The sequence below is a fragment of the Calidris pugnax genome, unplaced genomic scaffold (assembly GCF_001431845.1).
Source record: "Calidris pugnax isolate Ruff unplaced genomic scaffold, ASM143184v1 scaffold18, whole genome shotgun sequence".
Lineage (NCBI taxonomy): Eukaryota > Metazoa > Chordata > Aves > Charadriiformes > Scolopacidae > Calidris > Calidris pugnax.
The window spans coordinates 14,194,993-14,222,176 of NW_015090812.1; the positions used below are offsets into that span (position 1 = coordinate 14,194,993).

Sequence of the window (27,184 nt, forward strand, 5' to 3'; positions counted from 1 at the left end):
TAGTGCGGCGGCGGGCGGAACAGGGCCGGCAGGGGGGCGGCCCGCCTGCAGGGAACCGCTCGTTCGGGGAGAAAGGATCTCGAGTGGCCGCTTTGACAGAGCAACGGTTTATTCAGAGACCGAAACCCGGCGAAAAGTGTCCAGAATTATTTTCAAGATCTCAAAATAACCGGAGGAAAAGGCTCTCCTGAGGGGACGGGGCCTCGTCCGGGGTGCCCGGGCCAGCCCTGCGCGCGGGCTGGTGGTGAGGGCCAGGAGCGAGGGGAGGCTGGACGCAGGGCATCAGGCCGGGCACGGCTGCTGGTGACAGGAACACGCCGTGTGGGCAGAAACCCTGCTCACGACGTCCTCGGACTTCTGGCCTAGCCTGGTCTGGCCTTCCAGGTCGAGAGCGGAGTCTGCAAATAGGGAGAAAAAGAGGAAAGCAGAGGTGGTGTGAGGGGGTTTCCATACACGGGGGTATGGCGTTACTGGTGTGGTCAGCCTCACGGGTTATCACAGGACGGGTGTGGGACGCAGGGGTTGTGTTGTGCACGATCACCCGTTCTACACGCTCACCCAGTGGCACACAGTGGAAGCCCACGGAGACGGGAACGGTCCTGGTGGCTGAACAGCCTTCCAGGCACTGTAGGACTGGCTCCACGGAGAAGCATTTTGCTGCCGCCTTCTCAAACGCAACTGGCTTCTCAATTTTGACGAATTTACGCTGCAGCTTACAAGCTGTAAAACATGAATTCTGTTAAAGCACCTACGTGATTTACATAAATAACTTTTTGGACTTAATTTGTAGAATTAGCAACAAGGAAGACCAGTGGATGTACCAAGTGACACAAGCTACCTGAAACTAAATTGGTTGAAGTGAGTTGGGTTCTGTCAGTGGCTCAGGCTGTGAAAGAATGGGGCATGTGGAGCACAGTCCCAAGGACAGAGGCTTGCCAAATAGGATCTAGGTAGGACACAGGTGTCCAAATCCAAAAAGGTGCATAGAAAAACTTGGGTCAGCTGACACTCAACCATACCCAGACTTCATTTTGGGGCAGTAGTGGCTCTTAGACATCTGTATATCCAATTCTGCACTGTGTCTAGCATCACGCCCGCCTTGCCATGGCTACATAGTTTAGGCCTTAATCCTCTGCAATCCAGGCTTTCATGGGTCAGTCACTCCAGGGAAACTTAATCTAAGAATATATTCCAAAAATGTCACCATTTGCCCAAAATGTTGGGTTCCACACAAAATGCGGTGCACCCTAATGTTACCGGAAATTAAAACAGGTATTTCCCACCTCAAAGTTTGTTCTCTAGTTCAATAGCCAGGGCTAGATTTTAATTTAATTTTATTTTCTGGGAAAGTAAAAGCCTGGAAATAACAGAATGAAAAAAAAAGCGAAACTATTAAGAATGACATAAAATGTCAATTGTCATCAGTCAAACTACTTATCATACTAACTTAGCATGTTAGGGAGTTTTAAGTTTATAATTTTATCTGGAAGACACAAACTTCAGGTAACTACATAGAGCATAAGAAGTTGATATAAAAGTGCAACAAAATCAAAACTTGCAGTAAACTACCAAACTCAGAAAAAACAATTTTTTTTTCTTTAGTCTATGGCCACTAATCACAAAAATAGTGAAAAATAAGATGATTGTGCTGCAGTTAATATAAAACATCTATTCATGTGACTAATTAATTAGTCAAAGGCAACAACATTCATATATGTTAGGATCTTAGTACCTCCAGCACAGGGGTCTTCTGCGATGATCCAGGACTGACCAAAACTCACTGCATCTTTAGCTAAATATCCACTGGGCATTTGATATTCCCTTTCCCTCTCAGCATCGTATTTTCCGCAAATACCACATGTTTTTCCAGCCATCCAGAAAGCAACCTGAATCTTTGTGGAGATAAAAAAAAGATGCAGTTAAATGTTTCCCTTCTAAAAAGAAAACCTCTGAAAATAATTTAAAGATACCTCAAGTCTAGACCCATCATAATATAGTTTATCTATGCCATAATCCGGGGCTTTTAGTGCCAGGCCTTCCTTTTCCTTGCTGATCAGCATGCTTGCATCTGCAAAAGAAAAGCAAAAAGGCATTTATTTTAAAAGGAAAGTATTGTTTAGAGTCCAGCCTGAACCAGTTGTTAAATTCCTCGGGACTTACTGCAGGCTATAATGTACTTGAGATCACTTGAAATAGATGGGAGAAATGAGAAAGACCATTCCCTGATCTTGTCTCTGCCCTAGAACAAGCCAAAGCCCTGTGACGAGGGTGGCCATGGCCAGGGGACATCTTGAAGCGTGTTCTGTGAGTCTCTGTGATCAGCACAGGGTACCACAGCCCTGCATTATTTGGTTTGTGCAAAAATACACGTGAGCAGCATCTTTCTTTGCTCATCTTTCTTGCCATCCCCTATGAAAGCTAGCATGAAGTTATGTTAAAATCAACTCATTGTTTCTCAAATTAGGGCGATCTTTATCTTGAGAGGTGTTTGCAGGATCACGTCCTCTCCATCTTCAAACAATCAGAAAAGATTAAACAAAATATAAAGATGGCTCTCTTACCAGAATTAGATGTGTATGGAACATCTGTTGGGGCTTGAACACCATTAATCTTCAGCTGGATGAGTCCATTGGAAACATACATGTCAACCTCACTTGAAGTAAAGGAAATGAGTATAAACAAATGCTTCTCCTTCACCCTCCTCAGCTCACTATTTCTAGTCCTGGCAGAACCAACACTGCAGGATGCTCATATTATTCTGGCATGAATGACCTGCAAGCCTTTGGGAGGAGGACTGAGAGCACCCAGGAAAGTGTGCCAGGAGTGGTCACAGTACACCTTTCCCTGGCTTTACTCCTCTCTGCATGTCTACTTGTGGCCACAGTACAGGCAGGAGGACACCAGGCTACAGGGACCCTTGCTGCAGAACAATGTAATTGCTATTACGTTTGCATAAATTGAAGGTGCTTTACATTTCAAAGGGAGATTGGATTCCCTCCGGCAGTTCTCTTACAGTCTGAATAGTCTGTGTATTGTAGTATTTTCTTCAGAGCAGTGTTTGCTCTAATGAAGAAATATGAAGCTCGAGCACATCAAAAGCACATCATACAGTTGTGTGAAACGATCAGGAATGATACACTGACAAGGAATGTCTTTATCACAAAAGATAGAGTCTGTAAAACAAGCATCCTTCTGTTCTTCCACAAAACAGGTGCAGGGAATACTAGTTTCTCTCTTGTTTCTTTAACATTATGGCACAGTTAGGCACACAATTTTCAGAAATAAGTAATTACTTGTAATGAAACCTTACAGATCAAAGCCTATTTATGTGCTTTGAAGAATACTCCCTACAATGATTTTGGTATGCATAATCCCATACAATTTAGAGTATCAGACTATACTTTTAAAGAAGGACCTGTGATGGCAGAGGTGATTGCTCCAAGATGAAACAAAGAGTGTCTTAAATTAATTTCAAATAGATTAGAACATTGTGCACCAACTAAGGGGCGACATCAGAGAGTGCCTCTAATCTGGGATAGGTAATTCCCTTTTTAGCTATGTCCACTTCTCAACATCTCTGCTGAGATGATTGTGGCTGGTAATTAGTTCTAATTATTAGCTTAGTGTAGGAGGCCAGACTAAATGATTACAATAGCCCCTTTTGGATTTATAGTTTATGTGTGTACCTAATTACTAAGAACTGAAATGAGATGGTTAAATGCTAACAAATTAATGAAGAATTTTGGGAAGTAAAGACTTTAAGTTACTGTGAACCTCAGATATATTTCAGAAGCAATTTTAAAGTCCCAAATCCCAGTGACATTCTTAGAAATCTTTCCATTGACATCATTAACTTTTGCGTGAGTCTTATGCTAGTACCGATCTGCCCTAACAGTCTGGTCTTCACATTTATAGCATATTCACCTTGACATCTATTTGTCATTATGTTTGCAATCACTTACTGGCTGGCGAGTCTGACATTTACTGCTATAATGTCATCAGACTCTTCAAGTCTTTTCATCATCACCAGGAATTTCAGTTCTGGACTACAGTCCTGCACCAAGACATGGTAGCAATTTGTAGGCATTGAATAGTTAAATTCAACTCCATTGAAGGTTGTGATTGTATTTTGGAAAACTGAACAACGAGCGGGAAAAAAAAAAAAAATCAGTCAAAAACATGCCTTTTATACTTTATATAAGACAGTTATTCTATTTGTAATTTAAAAAAAAAAAAAACCAACAGCATTTTCTGGTTTTACTTATTCCCATGTAAAAGCAAAATTATTCCTTCAGATGAAATACTGGATTGTGATAACATGAGAGCAACGCTTTGCCGGTCCCCAGACAGGGGTGCAACCCACTCATGATTAAATCATTGTTTGAGATAAATTCTGCTCGTGGCTGGTGCTGGTGAAACTCTCTGTCACCTTTTGGCTTTTGTAACTTTGTTGTAGTCCAAAGGATTTTTCAAATGGTGTTAACAATTCACATATCATTAGTACTAGAGGAAATTTACTAAAATGCTGCTATGATTATTGAGTCATAAACAGGATTAGAAATAGAAGATGAGGTGGAAAAATAGCAACACTAGAGGAAACTTCTTCCTTTTTCACTGTAATGGTATTTTGTTGGAAATCCTACTATCTCTGATTAGAAATTATTTTACAGCAATTTTAATTAATACAGACTAGTGTTGGTGTTTACTAAAGAAATATGCATGGGTATGATATTAACCCACTGGTTTCAAGCAAAGTGTAACTGTGACTCCTTATCCCAGGATTACATAAAGCTTTTTGACTTAAAATTTACCATAAGTAATATAATATGATTAGCTCTTAATACAGGATTAATGAATAATAATCCCTTCGAGTGCAGGAGGTGAAGTTAATGGGAATACTTTTGAAGCTGTTTCAGCTTCTACATAACAGTGATAATCAAGCAGAGCACCCCAAATCTAAGGTAACTTAGATGTCCCATTCATAAGTCTGCTAATGATTTTTTCTTCACAAGCACTCTCTGCAGTGAAGCTGAAAAAGATGCATTTGGGAATGGATGCATTTGGAATCACTGTTTGGCATGGAAGTGAATATTTACTCTTACTAATGTAAGTTTCCTTTTCTTTACATCTTTGCAGCCTCACAATTTTCTTACAGATGGGTTTATTTCTATCTGAAGTCCAAGTGGCTTTTTTAAGTGAATGTAAAATAATTTCAAGTTATGTCAAAAGTACAAATCATATTTACAAAATCTGCAAAGTCAATCAATGCTTGTGCAGGTAGTTAATTGCTGACCTTTAAGGTTTTCAATGACTGAAAGTGTTGCTTGGGAAAAGATATTCCGTTCAGGGGACGGTAGTGCTGAAATCGGTGTACCTGGACTCGAAGGGAATGGCAGGGGAAGCCTGATGGCTCTGTCGTAAATTGTGAGCTGAAAATCAGTCAGAAAACAAACATGAATGTAAATGCAAAATACAGTGTAGAGATGAGATGGCATTTTCCTGTAGTGTTCAAAGAGCACTGTACTGACTGAATCTAAATTAGAATCTAGATTTAGGTCAGAGCTAAAAATAGGTCACATCCTCTGTCTACAGCATCAAATAGCTCTACCTCTACAGTTTGACACATGTTCAGTCTATAGAATAGCAATGCTATAAATGAAGTGTGATATTCACCAATCTGCATCTTTTGAGAGAGTTGTACGTCACATCTGTTCACAGTTTGAACAGTTTCCTTACCCGAGATACACACCATCTCCTTGCCTATATGTTGAGGCCTGCTCTTTGGCTACCATGCCTCTCTACAGCCTGGTTTTATTATCTTTTGCAAGACACAGGAGTATCTACCGTCTTCCTGAAGATTTGGGGAGGAGTGGTGTATTTAATAAGTTATTGTTAACGTGCTGTCAACCATGATGGTTGCTTTTTAACCTGATTCTTATGGAACCAACTGTAAGAGTATAATGTCCTTGTGATGAGAACTTCTTTATAGTTCAATAAAATAAAAAAAAAAACCCAAACCTGAACCAGTGGATAAAAAAAAGCTGTTAACCTTTGATTTCGTAAGTACTGAATGCTCCAGGATAAAAGACAGTGGCAATAGTTACCTCAGGTAGCTTGAGGACCACATCACAGGTTCTTGGAGATGTCAAAGCCATAACCAAGGTTGCCTGGTGAGAGGGACTGCGCTGTTGCCTTTGGGAATATCCAAGTACATACGCAGCTCCTGGAAGAAATGAGTATAACCTGGAAAAGAAGTAAGTGATTAAAACGATCCATCTTTGAAAAAAAAAGGTTATCATTTTTTCAGATCAAAATAGCCCCATAAAACAATATGCATTCTGTGTTAGAGACAGTTCATACCAGGGTTTGGTAATACGTGTTGTTGTGTACGGGAGAAGAGGCAGGCAGATTTTAACTTTGAATGGGTGAAACAGTCTTCAGGAGACTGGATGGCAGAGTGATATGAGAAGAAAAGCAGAGTCAGCTTGTTCTAGACACATTCAGAGTTAAAAAGTGGGCCTGGTTACATAAAAACTGAAGTACTAAAATGCTAAGAAACAGATGACCTCCTATTAATGTGTCGGTCCTGCGGTGGTAACTTTTAGCAAGGATCCTTCATCCGCTAAAATTGACAGTGGGTTGACAGAAGGATCTCTGTGATGAGATTCCATTACAGTCTTGGAACTCAAACAGAGAAATACAGAAAATATTCCTTTAAAAAAAGTCATAGTCTCAGAGCAGAACAAAGCTGAGTTCTATGGCTTTGCTCCAGGATAGGCAATTGGATGGATTCATCCCCTATAATAAGGGCAGATAACAACACTTCAGGTAATTCAATCTCTTATAAAAAAATTATCCTCTTCAGTAGACATCTGTTAACCAAATCACCTTTATCCCTTTAACATGCACACTTGTGTTGCATGCATATTTATGTAACTGAGTTGTTGCATTTGTCAGTATTTTGAAAGCACTATGAAAAAAGATTAGGCTTTGATATGGATCTCTCTGTTACTGTGGGCAAATGCATGTATGAATGCAATGAATGAATGAATACGATAGATACTGTATGTATATGGATAGACACATATGTGAAATGAATCCAGCAGTTGCAGTTTTCTTACACTGTCACACAGCATTTGTTGTTTAGTGTGCAATAAGCCTTATAAAGGAAGTGTTTGTATCACCTTCTTCCCAAGCTGGAGATAAGGTGCCTACGTTAGGAAATTGCTCTTCCTGTACAGTCAGTAAGAGACAGACTCCTTCAGAGAACCAAGTTGAGGATTCTGCTCTGAGCCTCCATCGATTAGGAAGCATCAGGAGACCAGTTTCCTAACTAATGCACTTTAAATTAAAAGTCTACAATTAGGTAAGTCCCATCATCCCCTTTGTTTCAAGAGGTTTTCCCCCAAACTGCAATGCACTATGCTTTGAGGGAGGGAATACACAGAAAAAACAGACATGTGTAATCTAATTTTATAATATCATATCGACTAAGGGGAATTTTTCCAGCCCGGAAATTGCAGAACCGAATCTTTAATTATCTGGAGCATTGACACAGGTACTTCCAAAAACTAAAGTAAAATCTCACCATCTTGCAGTTGTTCGGACTATTGAAGGTACTTTTGGCCACTCCAGCTTCATCTGCATAGCTGGATAAGCAGCAAATTGCCCTGTTGCAATCTGAGTAGCAATCTGGTAGTCCTGGCAATCTTTACCCCATTTAAGATAACCCTAGTAGAGAGGAATATATATATTTTTATTTTTGAATAAAACACAGTCAGATCGTTCTATTTCAAGTACGTGAGCTGATCATTATTTTAAACTTACCAATACTTTATGGGAATTTATTACCGAAGCATCAGCACAGAGTTTCCATCTACTTGATCCTGCGATGCTTGAAACAAACAGCTGTGTCCTGGATCTCCTGGGCTGTGTGTCCGTGTACAGCACGAGCTGTAAGCCCGTCGGCTGCCCGTCTCTGTGGATGGCACGAAGGACTGCAGCCAGTACTGGTGGCTTGCTGTCTCCCAGGAATTTAGGCTTAAGTCAGCAGAGAGGAAATAGAGACCAAAGACATTAAAAAAAAAAAAAAAAAACATTGAAATTGCTATATTAAAACCATAGAAAAAAAAGCATTTATAAAGGAAAAGTTTCACTCGAAAAGTTTCACTCAAAAAGTCTTTTTATGTAAAGTATAGGACAACATCATAGATCATGGCTTGATCTATTCGATTCCTATGCAGCATTGCCACAGTCTTTCAAGGGACACCTCTTGTGACCTGTGCGGATAAAACAGTAGCGTTGGGAATCTTTGTAAAGTAATTTCAGTCTAACAAAAGGAAGTATAGAGTAGGACCTTACTGTATAAAGAACCATTATTACCCAGTTCAGCACTGCTTCCTTACCAACCCATAGTTTAGTTAATAGTCTTTCGGATAAAATTCATTTAGCCTCCTGTTTAAAACTGATAATTTGTGTTGAGAGAGGGATCTGTTCAGTGCAGTCCAAAGTGTGGTACTTGCACGAGGAACCACACATGGCCCTGATCAAAGTCAGAGCCTTGTGCCCGGCACCAGCATCTGCTCGGGCTGTGACGGCCCTACCCGAGCTGTGGGGCTGGAGATCCCACCTGGCCAGGGAAGAGCTGCAGGTGGGATGAGCCGTGGGGCAGCAGGTCCTCCCTGTGTTGCCAGGTCCGAGTGACAGAGACCCACAGAAGGATTAGGCAAGACAGAGGTGGTGAAGGCTTAGGGGAAAATGGGGGAAGAGCAAGGCTGTGACTGAGGAGGAAGGTGTATGTGCTGAGAGCATTGGGGTAGACTGGGAAGAGTTCAGGAAAGCTGGGGGGTTGGACTAGATGATCTCCAGAGGTCCCTTCCAACCCCATGTGATTCTATGAAAGTAGTAATGTGATGAAAAGATGGACAGGAGAGGTGAATTCAAGTTACATGGAAATGGGTTGGGGAGAAGATAGATCTGGTTGCCTTTTTTCCACAAGCTGCTTGCACTAACAGCTGAGAGCTGCTGGTGCAGAGGGGGTGCCTCAGCAAGGTAAGGTTTACTGTTTTGTAGGCATGCAGGTCATTGTCTGAAATGTGTGAAATTTTCCTTTGATGAAATCTGCTTCAGATTCCATCAACAATAGCTCTTAGAGAAGGACCAGGTACCATTAATTGTGGACCATACAGTTGTTCCTGAATAAACACCTGGATTGCTCTCAAAGTTGGAGCATTACTGGAAAACCAAGGTCTTGTCAAATGCCTTGTAAGGTCCTGCTAAAATGAACAGAGGTACTTGGCAGTGAAGACCTAATGAACAGAAGAGTGACAGAGTCGAGTCCTGAACTTTTACAGAGAGCTATGCAATGAAAAATATACCTGAAACCAGTTTCTGTTCAAGCAGGTCAGCACTTGTAAAGTTCTCATTTTTATAGTGAATTATTTACTGAGTAACATGAATTTCAACATATACAGCAATACATTCCAGTTTCATTAATTACAGTAGCAAAGCACTAATTACAGTACTAGTGAATCTTAAAAAAACATTCAATAGCTATCCAATGTGCTCACCTTTATACAACAGGGAACCATTCATTTTCTTTCTCTATATTGCCTAATGTGCTAAATCACCTTATTTTCCCTATTCTGTTGTAGACATACAATAACTGGAAATCAAAGTGAATGTTTTTATTTCTTGTAGATTAAGACACTCACCTGAGACATGGCTCTAGAGATACCTTCATCACCAGCTGAAGAAGAGGAGGAGCTGATGCTGCTGTTCAGGACTTCCCTTCCTGGGTCCTGCAAAAACACAGAATCACCTTGAAGCAAGTTATTTACCATTGGAAGTTGTTAGAGAATTAATTTATCATATTTTTATTCTCAGAGAACTAAGCTCTAATTGCAGAAAAGCTGGTGAGAGCAGTTGTAGGCCCTGCTCACAGTATAAGGAGTAAATGTACCTGTTCATCTGCTGGCTTGAACCAAAGCTGGTAAACAGGTAGATTTGCCTGTGAAAACAAGTAGTGTGTAAGAAAATCTAAGAGAAGATAAGGAACTAACTTTTGACAAATGCATTAAAAAGTTCGGCATTGAGAATGGAAAAAAGGCAAAATAAAATTATCTTTTTAAAATATTTTAAACTGAAATATTCTGAAATGTGAAACTTCTGAACTGAAATGCTTCAGAGAACCAGAGAGGTTAAAAAGGGGAGAAAGCTTTGCTGGGTGGCTACCTCATCCATCCTGCAGCGAACAATCACCCTCAACAGACTTTTTCTTTGGCCCAAGCTCTATGGGCACAATTTCCTGATGTACAAAAATATTCACTACAAGAAATATAAAAAGGTTCAGCCTAGGAGAATTACCTGTGAGTTGGAATATTCACTGTCCCCACTGCAGTGCCTGTCTCCAGAGTGCTCTTCACTGCTGCTGCAGATTTTACTGCTAGCGGAGCTGACACTGCTGCTCCTGCTGCTGCTCTTGCTGCTGCCAGCCTGCTTCCCAGATTGCCTTATTTTGTCTTTCTTGTGTTCAGTTCCAGGGTCTTTGCCATCAGCAGAGGAAGCAGTGGAAGAGGAGGATGAACTGGAGAGGGGGGTTGCACTGGGCACTGCCCAGAGGTCTGTAACTACAGTCTTGTCTTCTGTGTGAATCCGTTTCTTACGGTGTCGTGTTTTATTTGCAACCTCCAAAAACAGTTCAAAGCATTATGAATTTGTAGCTTATTCTGTAACATTGCTCTGGGTGTCAGGCAAGCTGTCCAGCACAGTCTTTCAAGAAAATAAAATTTCCTGGCCCCACTCACTGCAGAAGCTGCACCAGAACTCACTGAGACCCATTTCTCCCAGCCAAAACCCTTGTTTTCCCATGCCAGTTTTCCACACTGGAAACCCCTGGCTTAGTTCATAGGAAAATATTTCTTCTCTGATGCTCAAAGTTTCTTACCTTGAATACATTTTCAATGCCTAGAATCTTCTTCAGCTTAGCTTGTATGTTCTCGTACAGAGATGGCTCATCCTCTTCCTTAGACCCTGAGCTTGCTACGTCAGTTATTTTGGAAGCTGCTTTGGATCCTGCCTGAATCTCCAGCTGTATTTTGTCAATTTCAGCATCTGTGTGAACTGAAGTCAAGATACTTACATTCCAGGGTTGTGCTGCTTGAGCAGTATTCACAGAGATTGACAGAAAAGCTTGTTGTTATGACTTTACCTGGCTTCAAAACTATTTTAGCTTCAAGTTCTCCAACTAATTTGTGCAGATAGGCTTTTCTTAAGAAAGCAGGATTTCGTGACTTTAGGCTGAGACAAGCAGAACATCCCAAACTCTCAAATTTTCTACAGAAGATGCGTGCATAAAATCTTCCTCCTACTCTCTGGTGATGTGCCTCTTCTGAACTGTGCTGGTATCCTTTGGATATGACACTAGGAATATTGCTTTGCTGCATTAAACAAAAATATGGCAAATGAAGATATTTTCCACAAGAAATTGTCACAGCTTCTAAAATCTTTCTTCCTATTAATGAAGAGAATGATGACAGTCCTGCCTAAGTAAGAAAGCACTGCTTAAAATTAGAGATCCAAGCACTGGAAGGCAGTGGGGTTTCCTCCGAAGTGCTCTCCTGCGAGCTCTCCTGCTCTCAGGCAGTGGTTTAAAACACATTTTCCAATGAGAACCTGCAGGACTCTTTGGAGGGGCTATTTCTCTGCATCAGTTTTGGGCTACTAGCCCTCCTCTTGCAAGTCAACCTACCCTTCCCACACCATCCTCAGAAGCCGGAGAGCACATAAGAGAATGGGCTTCTGCAATCGACTGCAGGGGTTACCTCAGGATTTGGGAAGAAAAATGTGTATCCTGCCCAAGAGCCATCTTTTCCACATTGTTCTGGCTTGGAAAAAAAAAAAGGATATTGTACAAAGGACTTTCACACACCCTCTCTGAGACTGTAAAGAAGCAGGAAGGCATGCTGTCAAAGCAACCCTCCCTACGTGTGAGAGTGAGCAGACTCTTGAACCCATTGGGACTTACATTAGGCTTGGTTTGGGACATGTCAGGCACCTGTTGGATATCACAGTTTCTGTGTTTGTGACCTGATTAGCCAGCTGTTGTCTTGGCGGTGCTCAACCCTCTGAGGAGCAGTCTGCTCTCTACCTGTCTGCAATACAGTGAGAGGCCTCCTCACCTTCCAGCTGCCGGGTCTTGAAGGTCTTTCTGATGGCTGAAATGGCTGGTTGGAGATACTTGGTACTTCTCCTTCAGGGACAAGGTGGGATTTCTTTTCGGAATCTACTTTTTCCATGTTCCTTGAAATAGCATAAACTTCACTCCTGTGGAGGTGATAAATGGCACAGAAATAGCATCTGATTTTGCTTACCTGTCTTCACTGGTGCAAAAAAAGACAATACTAAGCTTTATGTGGCTGCCAAGGTACAGCAGAGCCTAGCAAAGAATTATATGTTCATGATTTTATAACAGGGATCTCACAATCAGTAACACATAACAAGTAAAATGGAACAAGCTCTTCTGTACCTCACAGCTGCGAGCTCAACCTCCTGACGGCAGGGAGGCGTTTCAAGCTTCAGATTTTTCTCTTTCATATTTATCCTGGCATCAAATTTCATTGTAGTGTTGGCACTGAGCTCTGCATGAAATTCAAGACCACTCTGAAAGTATTGTGTATTAATCCCCATCATTGCAGTCATATGAAAATATGCCCTGAAAGAGTGGAAATAAAACCATGCATAATTACAGATTAATATGCACATATTTAACTTTGAAATGCAAAATTGCATTTTCATGCTGTTCTTTTTATTGTAAGAGGCACTACTGATGGATAAAGAGATGTATCATATAACATGATAAAGAAAAAGCTGAAGTAGCACTAGAAAAGGCGAAGGGATTTATCTGATAAACAAAGCTAACATGGACCCCCTCTCAGCTTTGTTACTGATACATTGCTTGAGGAAAAGCTGATGCCAGAATCTCTTCTACCTTAAGATTGTGTCTAGTTGCTTATTAATATTATCGCTATTATTATGATAATTATTACTATTATTGTTATTAGTACTGTTGCATTTGCTTTTGCTGATCCAGAAGCATTTCCCTTGACCTCTTCAAATCCCCCCAGCTTGTATGTGGTGGTGATGCGATCCTATGTTGAACTTGTAAAAACCTTTTCATACATAAGCAAATATATCAGCACAGCTTAGTGTATTTAGTCACTGAACAGATACAAACATGAGCATTTTTAGCAACGGCAGAGCAGTGCAGCATCCTGTGGGGTACAGTGCACATTGCTACTTTTGCAGGGACATAAAGCATCAGGTGATTGCATTGCTTTCTCACAACTTCACTGCTCTGGACTAACACAGCCATCCCAAATCTGGGACAAGACCCCTATATAACAACATGCGATCACATATCTATTTCAAATATAAATATAAATGCTTGTGTATGTATGTGAAAATACATGTAATTTTTACTTTGGCTTGATGTCAGCTTGAATATCCATGTTGGTTTCCAACAACTGTGAAGGTCTAAAATTGTCAGATAATGGTGGTGACATCTGCGTATGCACTGCAAAAGACAAATAGGAATTATATGAACAGAGAAACAATAAATGCTGGAGATACAATGTTTTCAATATGCATAGCAGTTAACACGTGGGCACTGCTTTTACATTTTTAAATACTTTACATGATAATTTAAGGATGGCTATTCTAAACCAGTGTTATACAAATATGTCCAAGGTGAAACATACTAATTACTTCTCAAACCCTTTGGAGGTAGCTAAACACTGATGTTTCCACATTACAAGAGTATTTTTCAAGTTTATGGAAAGATTTAATTTCAGACCCACAGTTGTTGAACTGCTCGGTTTGGCATCCCAAGCTCACCGTCGGCCGCAGCCTGGGCCAGCATGGTGCCACACAGACTGAGCTCCAGCGGCACACCAACCACTGTGGGGACAATGTGCAGCAGCTCGGCCACCAGCGCTGGCAGGGTCCATTGGCCTGAAATGCCTCGCTGGACCTCTTCCAACGCTTTTTTCACCACCACCTGCCAGTTTGAGGATCCAGTGAGACTCTGAAAACAGAGAAATAGGTTGGGTAAGTACATAAGAAAAGACGAGAAAGGGAAATTATTCAGCATCACAGACAAAAAAACCCAGCCTTGTCAGTACCGTCATGGTCTGCTGAATGGCTTCTTTATCAATGTCAACAAAGGCGATCTCTTGGCCCAATATTTTGACATAAGCAGACACCAGAGGGTCTTCAAGAGGCAGTTCTTTCCATCCCAGAAGCTGCAGTGTTAAGGAGAGGTGGGAAGAAAGAAAAGCAGTAGATGTTACTTCAAAGACAGTAATGTATCAGCAAAGACTAGATTCCATCTGAAGCACTCTAACCATGGCTCCTTAGCCAAAAACTAATACTTGTCTTACAGGTCTGAACCAATGTGGACTTTCTTATGTTGCATGAGACTTCAGCAGGATTTTTCCCATGTAAGGGATGAGGTGAGGAATTGATAATTTCCTCTGCTCTAAGTAGTAGGTGACACCTAAGGACTCATGGACAAAACTCTTATTCAAGAATCATTTTAAAAGAGAAGCGCAACCACTTACTGTGTTTTAACATGCACTTTAAAACACACGAATTTTGGCTACCAGTATCATCATCACCTTTGTACTGTACATTAAGGGCTGACACATGTTGAATGAAAAGTTAGCATCTGTTGACAGTGAAAATACGATGTAAGTGCATCTTTCCATGATCAAACAGGATGACCAACTCCTTTCTCACTGAAACATCGAAGGGATGGCTCGGTGGGTGGGTGATGCAATCCTGGTGCTGGCAGGAACTGTGTATTGCAAGCAGGTCAGAAGGGCCCACTGAGACATACCGTTTTACCAAGTTCCTTCAGTGTCTTGTATGTATCATACTCAGCAAAGGGAATATTTTTCTTCCTGATAAGCTCGGTCAGGCTTTGTGACCGGAGGGCCACCTGTAGGAAACAGAGTCAGGTGTCACAGCCCAAGTACCAGAGAGCTCAGGAAAACCTTTGTATTTAGTATCACACTCACTGAGGCCGCTCTAAATACATACGACTGAAGCCATTGCACTTATAAGGCTAGATCTACCTGGCAAATGACTGCGGGCTATGGCTGCGGATGCTGAGGACGTGCTGAGCCAGCTTTGAATTAATCAGCAGGGATAATTTCAGGGCAGCGCAGAGCTCATCCCAGGCTGCAAAGCTTGCCCAAGAAGCTTGCATGCTGTTACATGGAGCTTCATGCTGCTTGGCTGCACTGCTGGCTGAAATTTAATTTCAGATGCTATTTCCCTGTACTTATGCAAAATACCCTAGATGCCATGCAACTTTAGGTAGGCAGATGAATGTTCTGCTGCGTAAGCTTTCCTCTGCTCTCCTGGATTTTCATGCCTATGCTGAATGCGTCCATCGATGAACGTATGTGTCAAGAAGCCCGAATAAAAGAAGAAGCCCAAGTAAAATCATAATCATTATCTAAATTTTCTCCTCCATGTCTGCCTTCACAGACAGAGATGGAGTTAAACAGCACATCACAGTCAAAATGGCTTAATAAATAATACTATCTGTAGCTTGCTTGGATCTGGCTAGCTGTTTTAATTAAATACTTACCTCGATAATATCCGTTGCAGTATTTGCATAATATCCTCTTACTTTTGTGATTATGTCAGATGGAAACATGGTGTTGGGACTGTTCATTAGGTAGACCCTCCAAATGGCACCAGCCTGATACTCCACTATCACAGGAATAAAAAGCAGCAGAGATTTTGGTTAGGGTCTGAGGTGTCTGGTGCATGTAAGACACCTCAGGTACATGCTGTAGTAGATCACAAGGGGTTGTGCCAGGATTCAGCCCCACAGGTCTTCAAGTTTCAACTTCAAGAGGAGGGCTTTGTTCTAGTGCAGAGTCAACACAGCCACAGTGACTGAAGGAGTCCGCCTAAATCCATGTGCAGGCACTGCTTTCCCCAGCAGATACCCAGAGAGCAGTAGAACACCCTCAGGGCATTTTGCATCTTAGAAAGGCTCTTGTGCTTTTTCTATTTCAAGAGTGCCCTAATCTCACAGCCTGTGATTGGATTTTGGATGAAAATCACAGAACAAAACAGAGGCCTTTGGCTATACAAGCTGAAGCAGTGAGGAGGGCACCTGGTACTCACAGGAATAATCACCAACATGCATGACCTTGCTGTAACGGTAGCTCAGCCTGTCAAGTCTGGGGCTCAGTAGTTTAATGGCAATGTTGCAAGCAGCAGATCTGAGTAATAGAGAGTTAAAGTCATATCAAGATAGGCAACTGTGACCAAATTCTTAGAAAACTGCAAGAAAAAAAATAATTACCATTTGCTACTAAATACTGTACTTCTTCCTCTACTTACAGATTATAGAGCTGTGGGATCCTGCTTACTGCCAAAGCCTTCATGTGTGAGTACGTGAAACTGGCTACTTGTAAGCTGGGCTCCGTCAGCATCGAGCTGGCCATAGCTGTTACAGTTGGAAGAGCAGGCTTAGTTTCAAAGAGGACAACACAAGCCACCATTCGGACGTTAGGAGCAAGTGTGTTGTCCATAAAGACCTGGAGGGAGATCTCCCTTACCTAGAGAAAGAAGATACAACCTGTAAGTACCTCATAACTTCGCAGCAAGAAGTGGAAACCACACATGCGTGGTCTGCGGCGAATGGAGAACAAAACCCAAACCAGAGACTTGAGCATGGGACCTGTCACTGAAAATCAAGATATTGCTGGGCACACAGTGAACAGGCCTGGAAGGAAACAGCCATTAGTAATAGGCCCAGTGTTACAGTGACCAAAGCAACCTCTTTCCCAGGGCATCAACAAGGACAGGGTGATGTCAGGAATTTGCAGCACAAGAGGAAGACCAGTAACTGAGAAATCTGCCTGGAGTTGCTAACACTACCTGATGGCTTTATTATTCCTGAATCACTAAGTCAATGCAAATCATACTCGCTAAGGCATTTTTTAAATAAGAATTTCAGTTACTTTTGCAGGGTCTTTTCTGGCAATTTTCCTCAAGGCCAACACGGCATCAACATGAATTCTGTTTGGTAATGAAGCTGCAGCCGGGGAAAACGTTGGCAAAAACTTCAGGATGCGTTTGATGCTGGCTGGTTCTCCTGCATTGCCGATGGCTTTCAGGGCCAAGGCCATGTCTTTGGCATCACCTTTGCTGGTGGCTTCAGTAGCAAGGTCGTGGAGTGGCTGAAAACACAACAGACTGTGATCATCTTATCAGGTAACAATCTTGTAATAATGCAGAAAAATATACATTGCCATAGCAAGAAAAACAACTCAGGGCAGAGCCCCAAGTAAAGCTGCTCAGATTTTTCTCCCAGGAAAAATATCACCATCGTTATCAGGATCCCAGACCTCAAACATAAAGGCAAACTTGGTTTTCTCCTTATGCCGTGTTGTAATTGATTTTAAATTGCACCGGAGGCCGAGTGTAGAAGATAATCCCAGGTGGATGCCTGCACCAAGAGCAGCCCCGAGCTGACACTGGGTTCAGTGGTTCCCTGGGGCACCTCCAGCAGCCCTGCCAGCCTGCAGCCCCCAGGGTCTGCACCGATGCAGGATTGCACTTGCATATCTTTCACTTCCTCTAGTGTTAGCAAGTTTACTTAAACAGTTTTGCTGTTCTGAAGAGACAAATTACCCTTCTGGTGGCTTGGCTTTGTTTCACTCTTTAGGAAGATTCAAACACACATCAAGCATCAGCAGCCCATCTCAGTGCTGTGGTCCTTCTGAGAAAGGGGCCAGAGCTGCATAGTTGAGGACAATGTCCTGAATATTTCTGACAGTGATATGTAATTATGTAGCAGGGCCTCTTTGGAAGCCCTAACCTATGACATATATACAGATTTGCTTATGTTCACACTTTAGTGCCTTTTTAATAGATTTTAAGTACACGCTACCTGATGTAAAGTAGAGAGAAGAATCATAATTCTTTTGCTTTAATCTGAAATTTGTCATACCTAAACCCAGTTTCAGGTTGTTTACAGGATGCATTATCCCCATGGGCTTCTACCACTTACATTTGAAATTCTGAACTGTTAAGAACAGATTTTTCAAATGCATCAGCTCAGTGTTTCCTTCTCCCTTTGCAATTTTGCAGGCAATCACAGCTAAGAGTGAGGCATGTAAACAGTGAGTTACCTAATTGCCAGCATTGTGAGAGCTAAATTAGAGGCATTTTACAAATTTCTTCACCCCTTATGAATAAGAAATGAGAGCCACCTACCTGAAGAAGTTCATTTGGACAAAGTGAAGTCTGAGCACAGTATTTATTTACCATGCTACCATATGCCAGGTAAACAATTATTCGAAGCATTGGTGCTTTCTGGATTTGCGGACAGGTCAGAAAAGTCTGCAGAAAAAGTAGCAGTCTTTAATGTTTCTAGTAACTAGAGCTGGTATTTAGTGGAAATTACATTTGAAAAATAAATAATAGAATTTCTTTGGATTTTTCCTAAATATTTTCAGAAGTTAAATCTAATGCTAGTCATTCAGCTACAATAAAAATAAATGGACTCACTCCAGTTATACTGTATGTACCTTAGATTTTGGTTATATGATATTATTTCTTGAGTTCTATTTTTTTTTTTCATTTTTATTTTGTCAAAAAGAAATCAATATCAATTTTCTTAGGATTTGTGGGATGTAATAGCAAATATCAAAGCCACTAAAAATTTTGGCAACAAGTATTTGGAAACATTTTCTAAAGAATTCCCCATTTTTGTTAATACCTTGCATTTTACAAATTTAGAAGCAAATATGTTACATCTTTCATTTATAATGCTGTGAATTCACCTTCAAAAAGGAGTGAGAGGGAAACAGAAGGAAGAATGATCTGTACTCACTGAGGCAACTTCTAGGGTTTGCTTGTTGGGTGTAACGAAATGGAAGGCGAGAGGGAGAGTGGCAGCTGCTTCCCAGATGTTCAGCTTCTCATCATGAATTTTTTGCTTCAGGAATCTGAATGTGTCAGTAGCTCCAGCAGCACAGATGGCACTCAGGAACCAGTGCCTGCCAGGGAGAGGAGTCATCATTATTCCTGTTGCCCACTATGCCTCTGATGGGCAATCCTGGCTGAAGGCAATACAGTTACCTGTAGGGAAGGTCATTGGCAAACTGCGCCCACAAAGACTCAATTTGGTCAAGAGTCACTATACGAAAAAGCTGGACCATTCGTAAGAACTTGATTGAAGCTTCTTTGGTGGCTGCTTCTTCGTTATTCTGAACTAATTCCCGCAGTGTTTCTGTTAACTGTGGGAAAAAAACAGACAGTTGGAAGCATCCACGTCTAAAATAATTATGTGATAATCTGCTAACCTTATAAATAATGAAAGAATATGAAAAGTAAGCCTCTAATACCTGTAAATCTGGATTTCTAATCCTTATTAGAGGAATTGGCATCTGGAGTAGCTCTCCTGAGAAATGGTAACGAAGACTCCCCTGGTTTTGCAGCTGAGTTTTTGGTGCACTGATGGGAGTCCTTTTAACGTCGACCAAATACAGTTCTTGTCTTCAAGGGAAAGAAGAAAATGCATCAGTAGCCTTTAACCACATTGTGTGTGTAGAGGACACATGCAGTGGTTGGAGCAGACTGAGGGATGTCCAGCAGGACCATTGCATTGAGCACAAGCGGATTGTGCACTTCTCTGTTTATGCATTGCTCAGGATTATCTGGAAATGTCACAGGACTGGCAAGAGTTTGCCAAAGTCTCTGAGAGGTTGGACAAATGGTTCAGGATGTTAGGTCCTGGTCCGATTGTTGGTCCAGCGAAAACCCCAAATGGCAGGACATGGTACCTAGCAGGGCATCCTGAGGAATGTACAGTGCCTTGGCCCTTTGCAGCCCACAGGCCAGATGCTTCTTGTTAACTCTCAAATCAACAGTAAATATGTTTTAGGCATCTCCTTCTGTCTCTAATAATCATCACAGCTATGCTAAGGACATGCACAGTGCCTACCTTGCCTCCATGACTGCTGCCCCGTTGGGTTCATTGAAGGGAGAGACCTGGTACACCTGCTTGGATGTAGCAGATGTCATCAAAGCCCCACTGTCATCATACTTCATCTTGTAAGTGAACATCACCGTGCCCTTGATGTTTCTGACTTTCTAGAAGTGCAAAGAGACCCACTCAGAAATAAGAACAGGTGGAAGTTAATTAGCACAGATGAGCCAAAATCCCTACTAGCATCAGCGTGATAGGTGAGTGTTTAGCAGTGGCTGGTGCCCGAGCGTGGCACTGGGGCTCCGTGCTGCTCGTACCAGGGGGCAGGTGGGGCAGGGGCGGATGTACGCCATTCCCATGTTCTTCACCGCTTTCTCCTGGCAGTTGGTCAGGTCCTTGCTTTTGGAAATGGTGGCACGGTTATTCTTGCTGTCGTCCTGGATAACATATCTGGTTTGACAGATGCCTTCAATCCCAGCCTGTGAATATTGATTAAACACAATGAACTTTCCAGCTGAAACAGCAATAAATAGGTCAAAGAAAATTGCCTGGGAAGTCTGTGTACAGGCGAGTTACTACATAACAGTAAAATGAGGATAAAAGTAAAATCAGCATGGAAAGAACAAACCTCCTGTAGTTCATACACATTTTGTGACTTTTTGATGGTTATCTGCATCATGTTCAGAATCCCTCTCACTAGGTTAGTGCACAGGATGGGACAGTCCTCAGGGGCAAAAATACTTCCAACCCTCCCCTCGGTGTATTCAAACTTAAAGGCTTGGCTGAGGCATGCAGCAATGGTGTCTGTGAGTCTCGAAGATGGAGTGAAGGGGTCCGTGGGCCAGAGACCATTGAATTCCTCCAGCTTTGGTGATCGGATCTGTGAACAAAATAAGGAAAACATTCATCCTGTTCACCATCAGTTTGAAGTAGTGCAATAACAAGGAAGCTGAGCACTTCTGATCCATGGCCGGACACAAGTCATTTGTCCAACACCACAGGAAACATTTTCCTCCTTGGACTCCTGTGCTGGGCCTAAAAATTTAGCATCTTTGAAAATGCAATTTCCATGAAGAATTTCTGCTAGAAAAGTGAAATTGTGCAAACAGCACTCAAAACTTCAGCAAGTCTGGTGAAGCTTGCTGGGTGAGTGAAACACCGACTGCCAGGAATCTGTATAGAAAGGTTACTCTCCCGTTTTCCCCAGATGTCCAGTGACATCTACCTTCAGTCTGCAAGGCAGCCAAGCCATTGCTCGAGCTGCCTGCCTAAACACATGGGGGCTATTTTGGCTGTTGCTCCAGATCCAGCACATCCCAGAGCACCAAAGCCGCGGCGCAGCTGATGGGGAAGCAGAGATGACCACGGGACCTTGCACAGGAGTTGGCCCAGCAGGAGCTGACGTTTCTTTCTTTGGAAGCAGCTGTCATCATTTTGAGCTTATCAAGCTGTAAAGCTTGCACACAAGTCCTTGACTGCTACCTAGTGGGAAATGCGTGCCTGCATGCACATACATACCTAGTTACATACACATACACGCACACCTCCCACCCTCGCACGTAAAAGTACATGTTCCTGCACAGAGGGAAATGGTGTGGGTTCTGTTCTATTTTAGGCATTGATAATCAATCTTGCAAGGGTGGCTTGCCTCTGGGCACATATTCTCAAACTAAATCCTACTCAAGGCTACTGTTTACGATTGCTAAATTTATAGCAGCTCTAGCGAGGTTACACAGAGCCTGCAATTGCCGCAGTGTGTAAAGTTTGAGAATAGTTTTCCTTCACACTGTTTCAGTAATATATGCACAGGATTACAGATTAAGTAAACTCCTAGGATGAATGCTGAGTGCCCTCTTACAGCTTTCTCCCCACATGGTGTCTCCTAGATCTCTTTTCTGTGGTCTTTCATTCCATGCCAGTATTTTAAGCTGTTTGGTTTAATCTTTTTGCTTCCAGATCTGGTATCATTATGCCAAGAACAAGCATTACCATTAGAATTCTTCACATTTGAATTAATGTCTATGTGAAGAATATCAAAAGGAAGATAAAGGAGACAGATGGGACTTTCTCATGTGATACCTGAATTCAAGCACTGAGCTTTTCTCAGGCTATCGACCAACTTGAAAAATATGGACATTTCATGCTTGAATTCCCATTTTTATACTCAAGCTTAGTGTCACCTTAGCAAAACTATCTTAAGGACATTTCTTTAGAGCAGCTGTCTGCCATATTTCCGCATGGAGGTGAACCTAAGGCAGCTTTAGTCAAGGGGGCTCAGGTACAGACAGCAGCAGAGCTGGAGCAGTTCTGGCTCCCTCTCACAGATGTTCAGGCTGCAAGGAAGCCTAGGGCACTTCTGTAATTCACTGCCCGAAACCCAAGCAGTTTGGCTCCAGCAGCAGACACTGCAGTGGTGCCATCGGCTCTCCCCTAGCACAGCTCAGGGGTAGGGGGTGCAAAGCTCAGTGACCATCCCTGCCCCTCTGCCCATGCTGGGGAAATCATCACTGCCTGAGCGAGGCTGCTTGGTCTGACATTGGGCTTACGGCGTCATCTTAGCACTGGGAAAGGTCCTAAGCCTGTGTGTGTGCTCTACATTTTACTGCCATTTATTTTACAAGCCTGGGGGCATAAACTGAACGTCTATAGCTGCATAATGGGGGCGAGTGAGGGGGTTCCCATGCCCACGGGGGTTTACCTGGAGAAGGTGGTCGCTTTGAGACACATGGCTGATCTCCAGCTTGCAGGTCAGCCTCACCCCTGCCATCGCCAGGCCTCTGTCGGGCAGCCCATGCAGGATGAAGCTCTCGTAGCCATACAGGTAGGTCTTGCCGGTATGAAAAACTGGCTCTATTGAAAAAGAAAAGGTAACAGAAACACTGCCTTTGCTATGACTGTTGTGATGTTACTCACAAGAGCGATCCCAGCAAAGAAGGGTGAGGCTGCTACTGCCAAAAACTGGGTGCGAGCAGCGGGCACGGCATGGCCGTAGGGGAGGGCAGCGTGGGAGCCGCTGGCTGGGGCTGGAGCGCACTTACCGAGATCCTGCCTCTGGCCCCCTGCGTGGGAGGAGAGAAAAGGACGTGTCAGAAACCCCTTCATGTCTGTAGGCACTTTACATTTATTATTCATTTACTCAGTGTGCTAAAGGTTGGCAAAAAAACCAGTAATGGGCTCCCCGGGTGCACCCCAAACCCCCAGGACACCAAGCCCCACTCTCTAGCTGCTGCTTGCTTGGCTCTTCCCCGGCTGCTAAGCTTAGGCACAGAAATCTAACAGCTTACAGTCAAAGCCGTACAAGGGCTTCAGCACACCGAGCTGTAAATATCCCTGACAAGCCCCAAGGAGATGCAGTTTGCTCAGGATCACAGTGGCCATCACAGCTCAGCTGTGCTGGTAAAGCTTTGACTTACCCACAAGGGTGAGCACCAGAGCCAGGATGAGTCCCCTCATGCTGAAAGCGACTGAAGACTGCAGGGGAAATTGTGCGGCTTTTATAGAAGAATTATTAACAGGCACAGTGAATTTTGTTGAGTTATCAACTTTTTATCAACCACTCAAACCCTTTGAGGGAGAGGGGGCTGGGGACAAGGCACGGGATATTATTGCCAAAACCATCACAACTACTTCTGTTTTCACCTTACCAACTGAATGCACTAAAAGTACTTTTTGAACTAAGTGCTTAAAAGTATTAAAATACAGTTAGTTTGGCTCTAACTAAAATATAGATAGAGCCAAAATATCTATCCTGCAAGAAAAACTACTTATTATCCTTATTCACTGGCAGCACCTGGTGCTATTGCAGTCTGTGCTGACTTTGCCAGGTTATCCTGACCTGACCACGATGCCCACAGCTTATCTAACTGATAGTGCCCGGCAGGATTGTGCAAAGCCCCGGGGCAGCCCTCCTGTGACACCGTGCCCATACCCACCCTGCTGCGAGCGGGAACGGGCTGTCACCCACAGCCCTGCTCTCTGGGGTCAGGGACTTCACCCAGTAACACAAACCTCCCGTCCTTGTCACAGATGCCATGGATAAATGCTGCTGATGGTCATGCTCCCCTCACCTGCCTTCTCTTACAGGACTAACGCGTCAGCCCCTTTCTCCAGCGTGGTTAGCCATGGAGGGGCGTGGGTTGCCCCCGCCAGGTGAGATGGATGAGGCTGATGGGTGTTACAAACCTCTTGGTTTACAAAGGTTTACAAAGTGTGATTCACCCAAACCCATTTCACATCATGCAACAAGGGGTGGCAGTTTTCAACCCACAGTTTGGAGGCAGCCCCACAGGTCCCTCAGGCTGCTCTTGGTTCCAGGGTTTGGCCTGGTCCCTGGGTCCCCCACTGCCAGGACGTGGAGCTGTGCTCAGCTGGAGCAGACAGAGCCACCTGCACTGCTCCTGTCAGCAACAGGCACAAGGAAGGTTATGGCAGCCCCAGGACTGAGGGATTCATGTTGGTGCTGCACAGCCCACCAACCTTCTCCTCCACGAGTGGGGAACCGAAGCTGCTGCCCAGCTCACTGTGGGAAGGGACTGGATTCGGTTTCTCAGCAACAGAACAGCAGCTCCTATCCAAGGCAGTTTAGTTTTCATCATGCTCTTTAGCTGATGTTTTTTGTAATTGGCAGGTGGGATATAATTTATAATGTCTGCCAAACTATGGATTTTGTTCCTAGATCAAAAATTGCATCTCTAGTGTAAAAAAAAACCAACAAACCAACAACCAAAAGAATTTTGAAGCATGAGAAATACTTCACTGTGTTTTTACTGGGACTATATTTTGGTCCTGTTTGTTTTCACCTCTTCCCTTGTAAAATTGATGGGACATGATAGCAAAGCGAATCCAGTGAGTTGTGTTGTGTCTTTGGAGATTTGGTAAACGGTAAATGTAGCTAAAAGATTTGAGTCACTCAGTTAATGGTGACTAGTAACTGAGGCTCAAAAGCAAATATATTATGGCATAACTATATGCAGCTGCATAGATTAAAAAAAAAAACCAAAACCAACCAATAAACCACCTTGTGGGCAGCAAGGAATGGGGGTCAGTGGCAGTGCAAGCAGAAAAGCACTGCTGTGATGACAGGTTAAATGCAGCAATGCTTATATTCAGTGTCTCAAAATTATAGCACTGTACAGCTAAAACACCACGAACTGCAATACTCCTCAAAATAATGGTCCTCCCTGGGGACTCTATGGGCTGTGCCCAGCTGTAAGACCAGGGTCTCCCAAAAACCCCCAACCAAAGGCTTGCAGAGTCTCACCCCCATGCCCACTGCTTTGGGCAGCAAGTGTTGCACCCCTGGTCACCCCAGCCGTGCTGCTGCCATAGGGTGGGATCATCCATACTTCTGCTCCAGGCGAAGGCAAAAGCTGTTGGTGAGGACTTCACCTTTGGGTGTTTCTTTATAGAACGGAACCCTCTTATTTTCTAGATCATTCCTCCAATATGTCAAGAACAATTTCAATGCCCAGCCTGTCCCCTCACACACTCACAGACCTTTCATGCTTCATATTTCTCCAAAGGATGGAACCTGAATTAAAAAGAGAAAGAAAATAAGAAATCATAAGACAACTATGAGGATGATGAAAAACTTTGCTGTGCCCAGGGCCTGCCCTGGACAGCATTTCCTTTGAGCTGTGCTCAGCTCTTTCCACAATGGCAGTGAGGTAGAGGGACAGGGGCTGGCTCAGGCCTCACCGCAGCCCTTTTTGAGATGGACATCCACAGCCCACACCCCCCCCAGTCTCCCAGGTGCTCTGGCTGCCATGGTGGTTGGGTGATGCTCACCTGTGGGTCTCCTGCTGGGGCGTTACTGCTGAGCTCGTGACAGCCCTCGCACCTGAGCACGGAGGATGGAAGAGTAGAGTCATCTCCAAACCCATGTTCTGGGCTTGGTAGGCTGAGAAGAGAGGAACCCAGGGGCTGGCCCCACCGGAGCTGGGAGCTCATGCCAGAGCCTGCTGTGGAGCCCAGCCCTGGGGTTCATGCAAAGCCCCGGCTTCTGCTGGATTTGGCCTCAGGGATTACCTGGGAAGCCTGTGCTTCCTATCACTGCTGAGTGTGACTTCCAGGCAAGCAGCAAACCCACCAGCTCACTGCTTTGCTGTTGCTGCTGCTGGTGGGTAGTGCCCAAACACAACACCTCCCCATCAAATTGCAGCACAAGGTACCATGACAGCATTTAAACTGTATATAACTGCATATTTATGCCTGTCTTTCAAACATACTCTTTTTGGTACTAAGGACATCAACTTTCCAAACTATAAAGCTCATACATGCATCCATGGAAGCTGCTGGGGAAAGCCAAACCACACAATTTTTACAGAATGTTGTCAAGTGCTTTCATAAATTGGCCAGTGATTACCGTTCCAGCCCACAAGGTCATAGGTAAGTGCCATTTTTCTTCATTGGTTTCTACTGATTGAGCCAAATAACTTGCTTCTCTTTTAATTAATTTACTGAAGATCTACATTTGTAACAATTTGGTAGGATCACATTCTACTTTGCATTAACAAACTGCAATAGAAAAAAATGAATGTGTGTTCAGTCAGTAATAAAAATGGTTGAATGTGTGTTATTAATTGGGAGAACGCTGATGAATTAAATTTCAGAAAATACAATACCATTTCTATTGAAATTTCTGAAAAACTTATGATGCCAACAAGCTCATTAGCATTGACGGTTGTGTCTACACCATCTCCTAAGGCAATTCTATGCAAAACAAATTCACCTGATGTGCATACTTGGCCTGCAAACACAGCCTTAGGGAAAAACAGAAAACATCTTCCAGGTCTGCTGGAATCCTTTGGGCTCCAGCACTGACAGCAGATGAGCACACCCCTAACCATGCCCATGCAGATCTGCAGCGGGTAGGCAGGAGGCAGAGCCCACCCACTGATGGTGGCCACAGCAAAGGCTCGTGCTGGGCAGAGAGGCTGGGGCATCTCACCCAAAGTGCAAAGGTCTGGCTCAGCTTGGGACCCTTTGGCAGGTACTGTACTTGGGTAAGTCCACCATGCCCTATTCAAAAACCCCTGGTTCCCACTAACTTCTCATGGGGTGCATCAGGAACATAACATGTTCTTGTCTCCCTCAGAGCAGCCTTGTCCAGTGGCATGAGGTTCAGGCTTATTTCCTGATCTTGCAGTTCCCTACAGCAGCATC

At 43.3% G+C, this 27,184-nt stretch overlaps 1 protein-coding gene across 1 annotated transcript; it reads right to left on the minus strand.

The window, feature by feature from the left end:
• Positions 1 to 165: 165 nt before the first annotated feature.
• LOC106886284 (vitellogenin-2-like) lies at positions 166 to 23,479 on the minus strand. Its single transcript, XM_014939052.1, has 35 exons — positions 23,434 to 23,479; positions 23,059 to 23,079; positions 22,719 to 22,870; positions 20,649 to 20,900; positions 20,338 to 20,499; positions 20,036 to 20,184; positions 19,437 to 19,587; positions 19,171 to 19,328; positions 18,923 to 19,088; positions 18,304 to 18,429; positions 17,046 to 17,264; positions 16,423 to 16,640; positions 16,204 to 16,301; positions 15,656 to 15,780; positions 14,897 to 14,998; positions 14,181 to 14,300; positions 13,894 to 14,083; positions 13,480 to 13,573; positions 12,527 to 12,712; positions 12,180 to 12,324; positions 11,210 to 11,438; positions 10,946 to 11,121; positions 10,366 to 10,686; positions 9,962 to 10,009; positions 9,714 to 9,800; positions 7,828 to 8,040; positions 7,589 to 7,731; positions 6,105 to 6,243; positions 5,290 to 5,429; positions 3,963 to 4,145; positions 2,562 to 2,653; positions 1,971 to 2,068; positions 1,733 to 1,892; positions 559 to 720; positions 166 to 398 (listed from the first exon to the last, which is right to left on the minus strand). Exons 1-35 carry the CDS (start codon positions 23,471 to 23,473, stop codon positions 283 to 285), a joined length of 5,181 nt encoding a protein of 1,726 aa, XP_014794538.1. The 5' UTR covers positions 23,474 to 23,479; the 3' UTR covers positions 166 to 282.
• Positions 23,480 to 27,184: the final 3,705 nt, after the last annotated feature.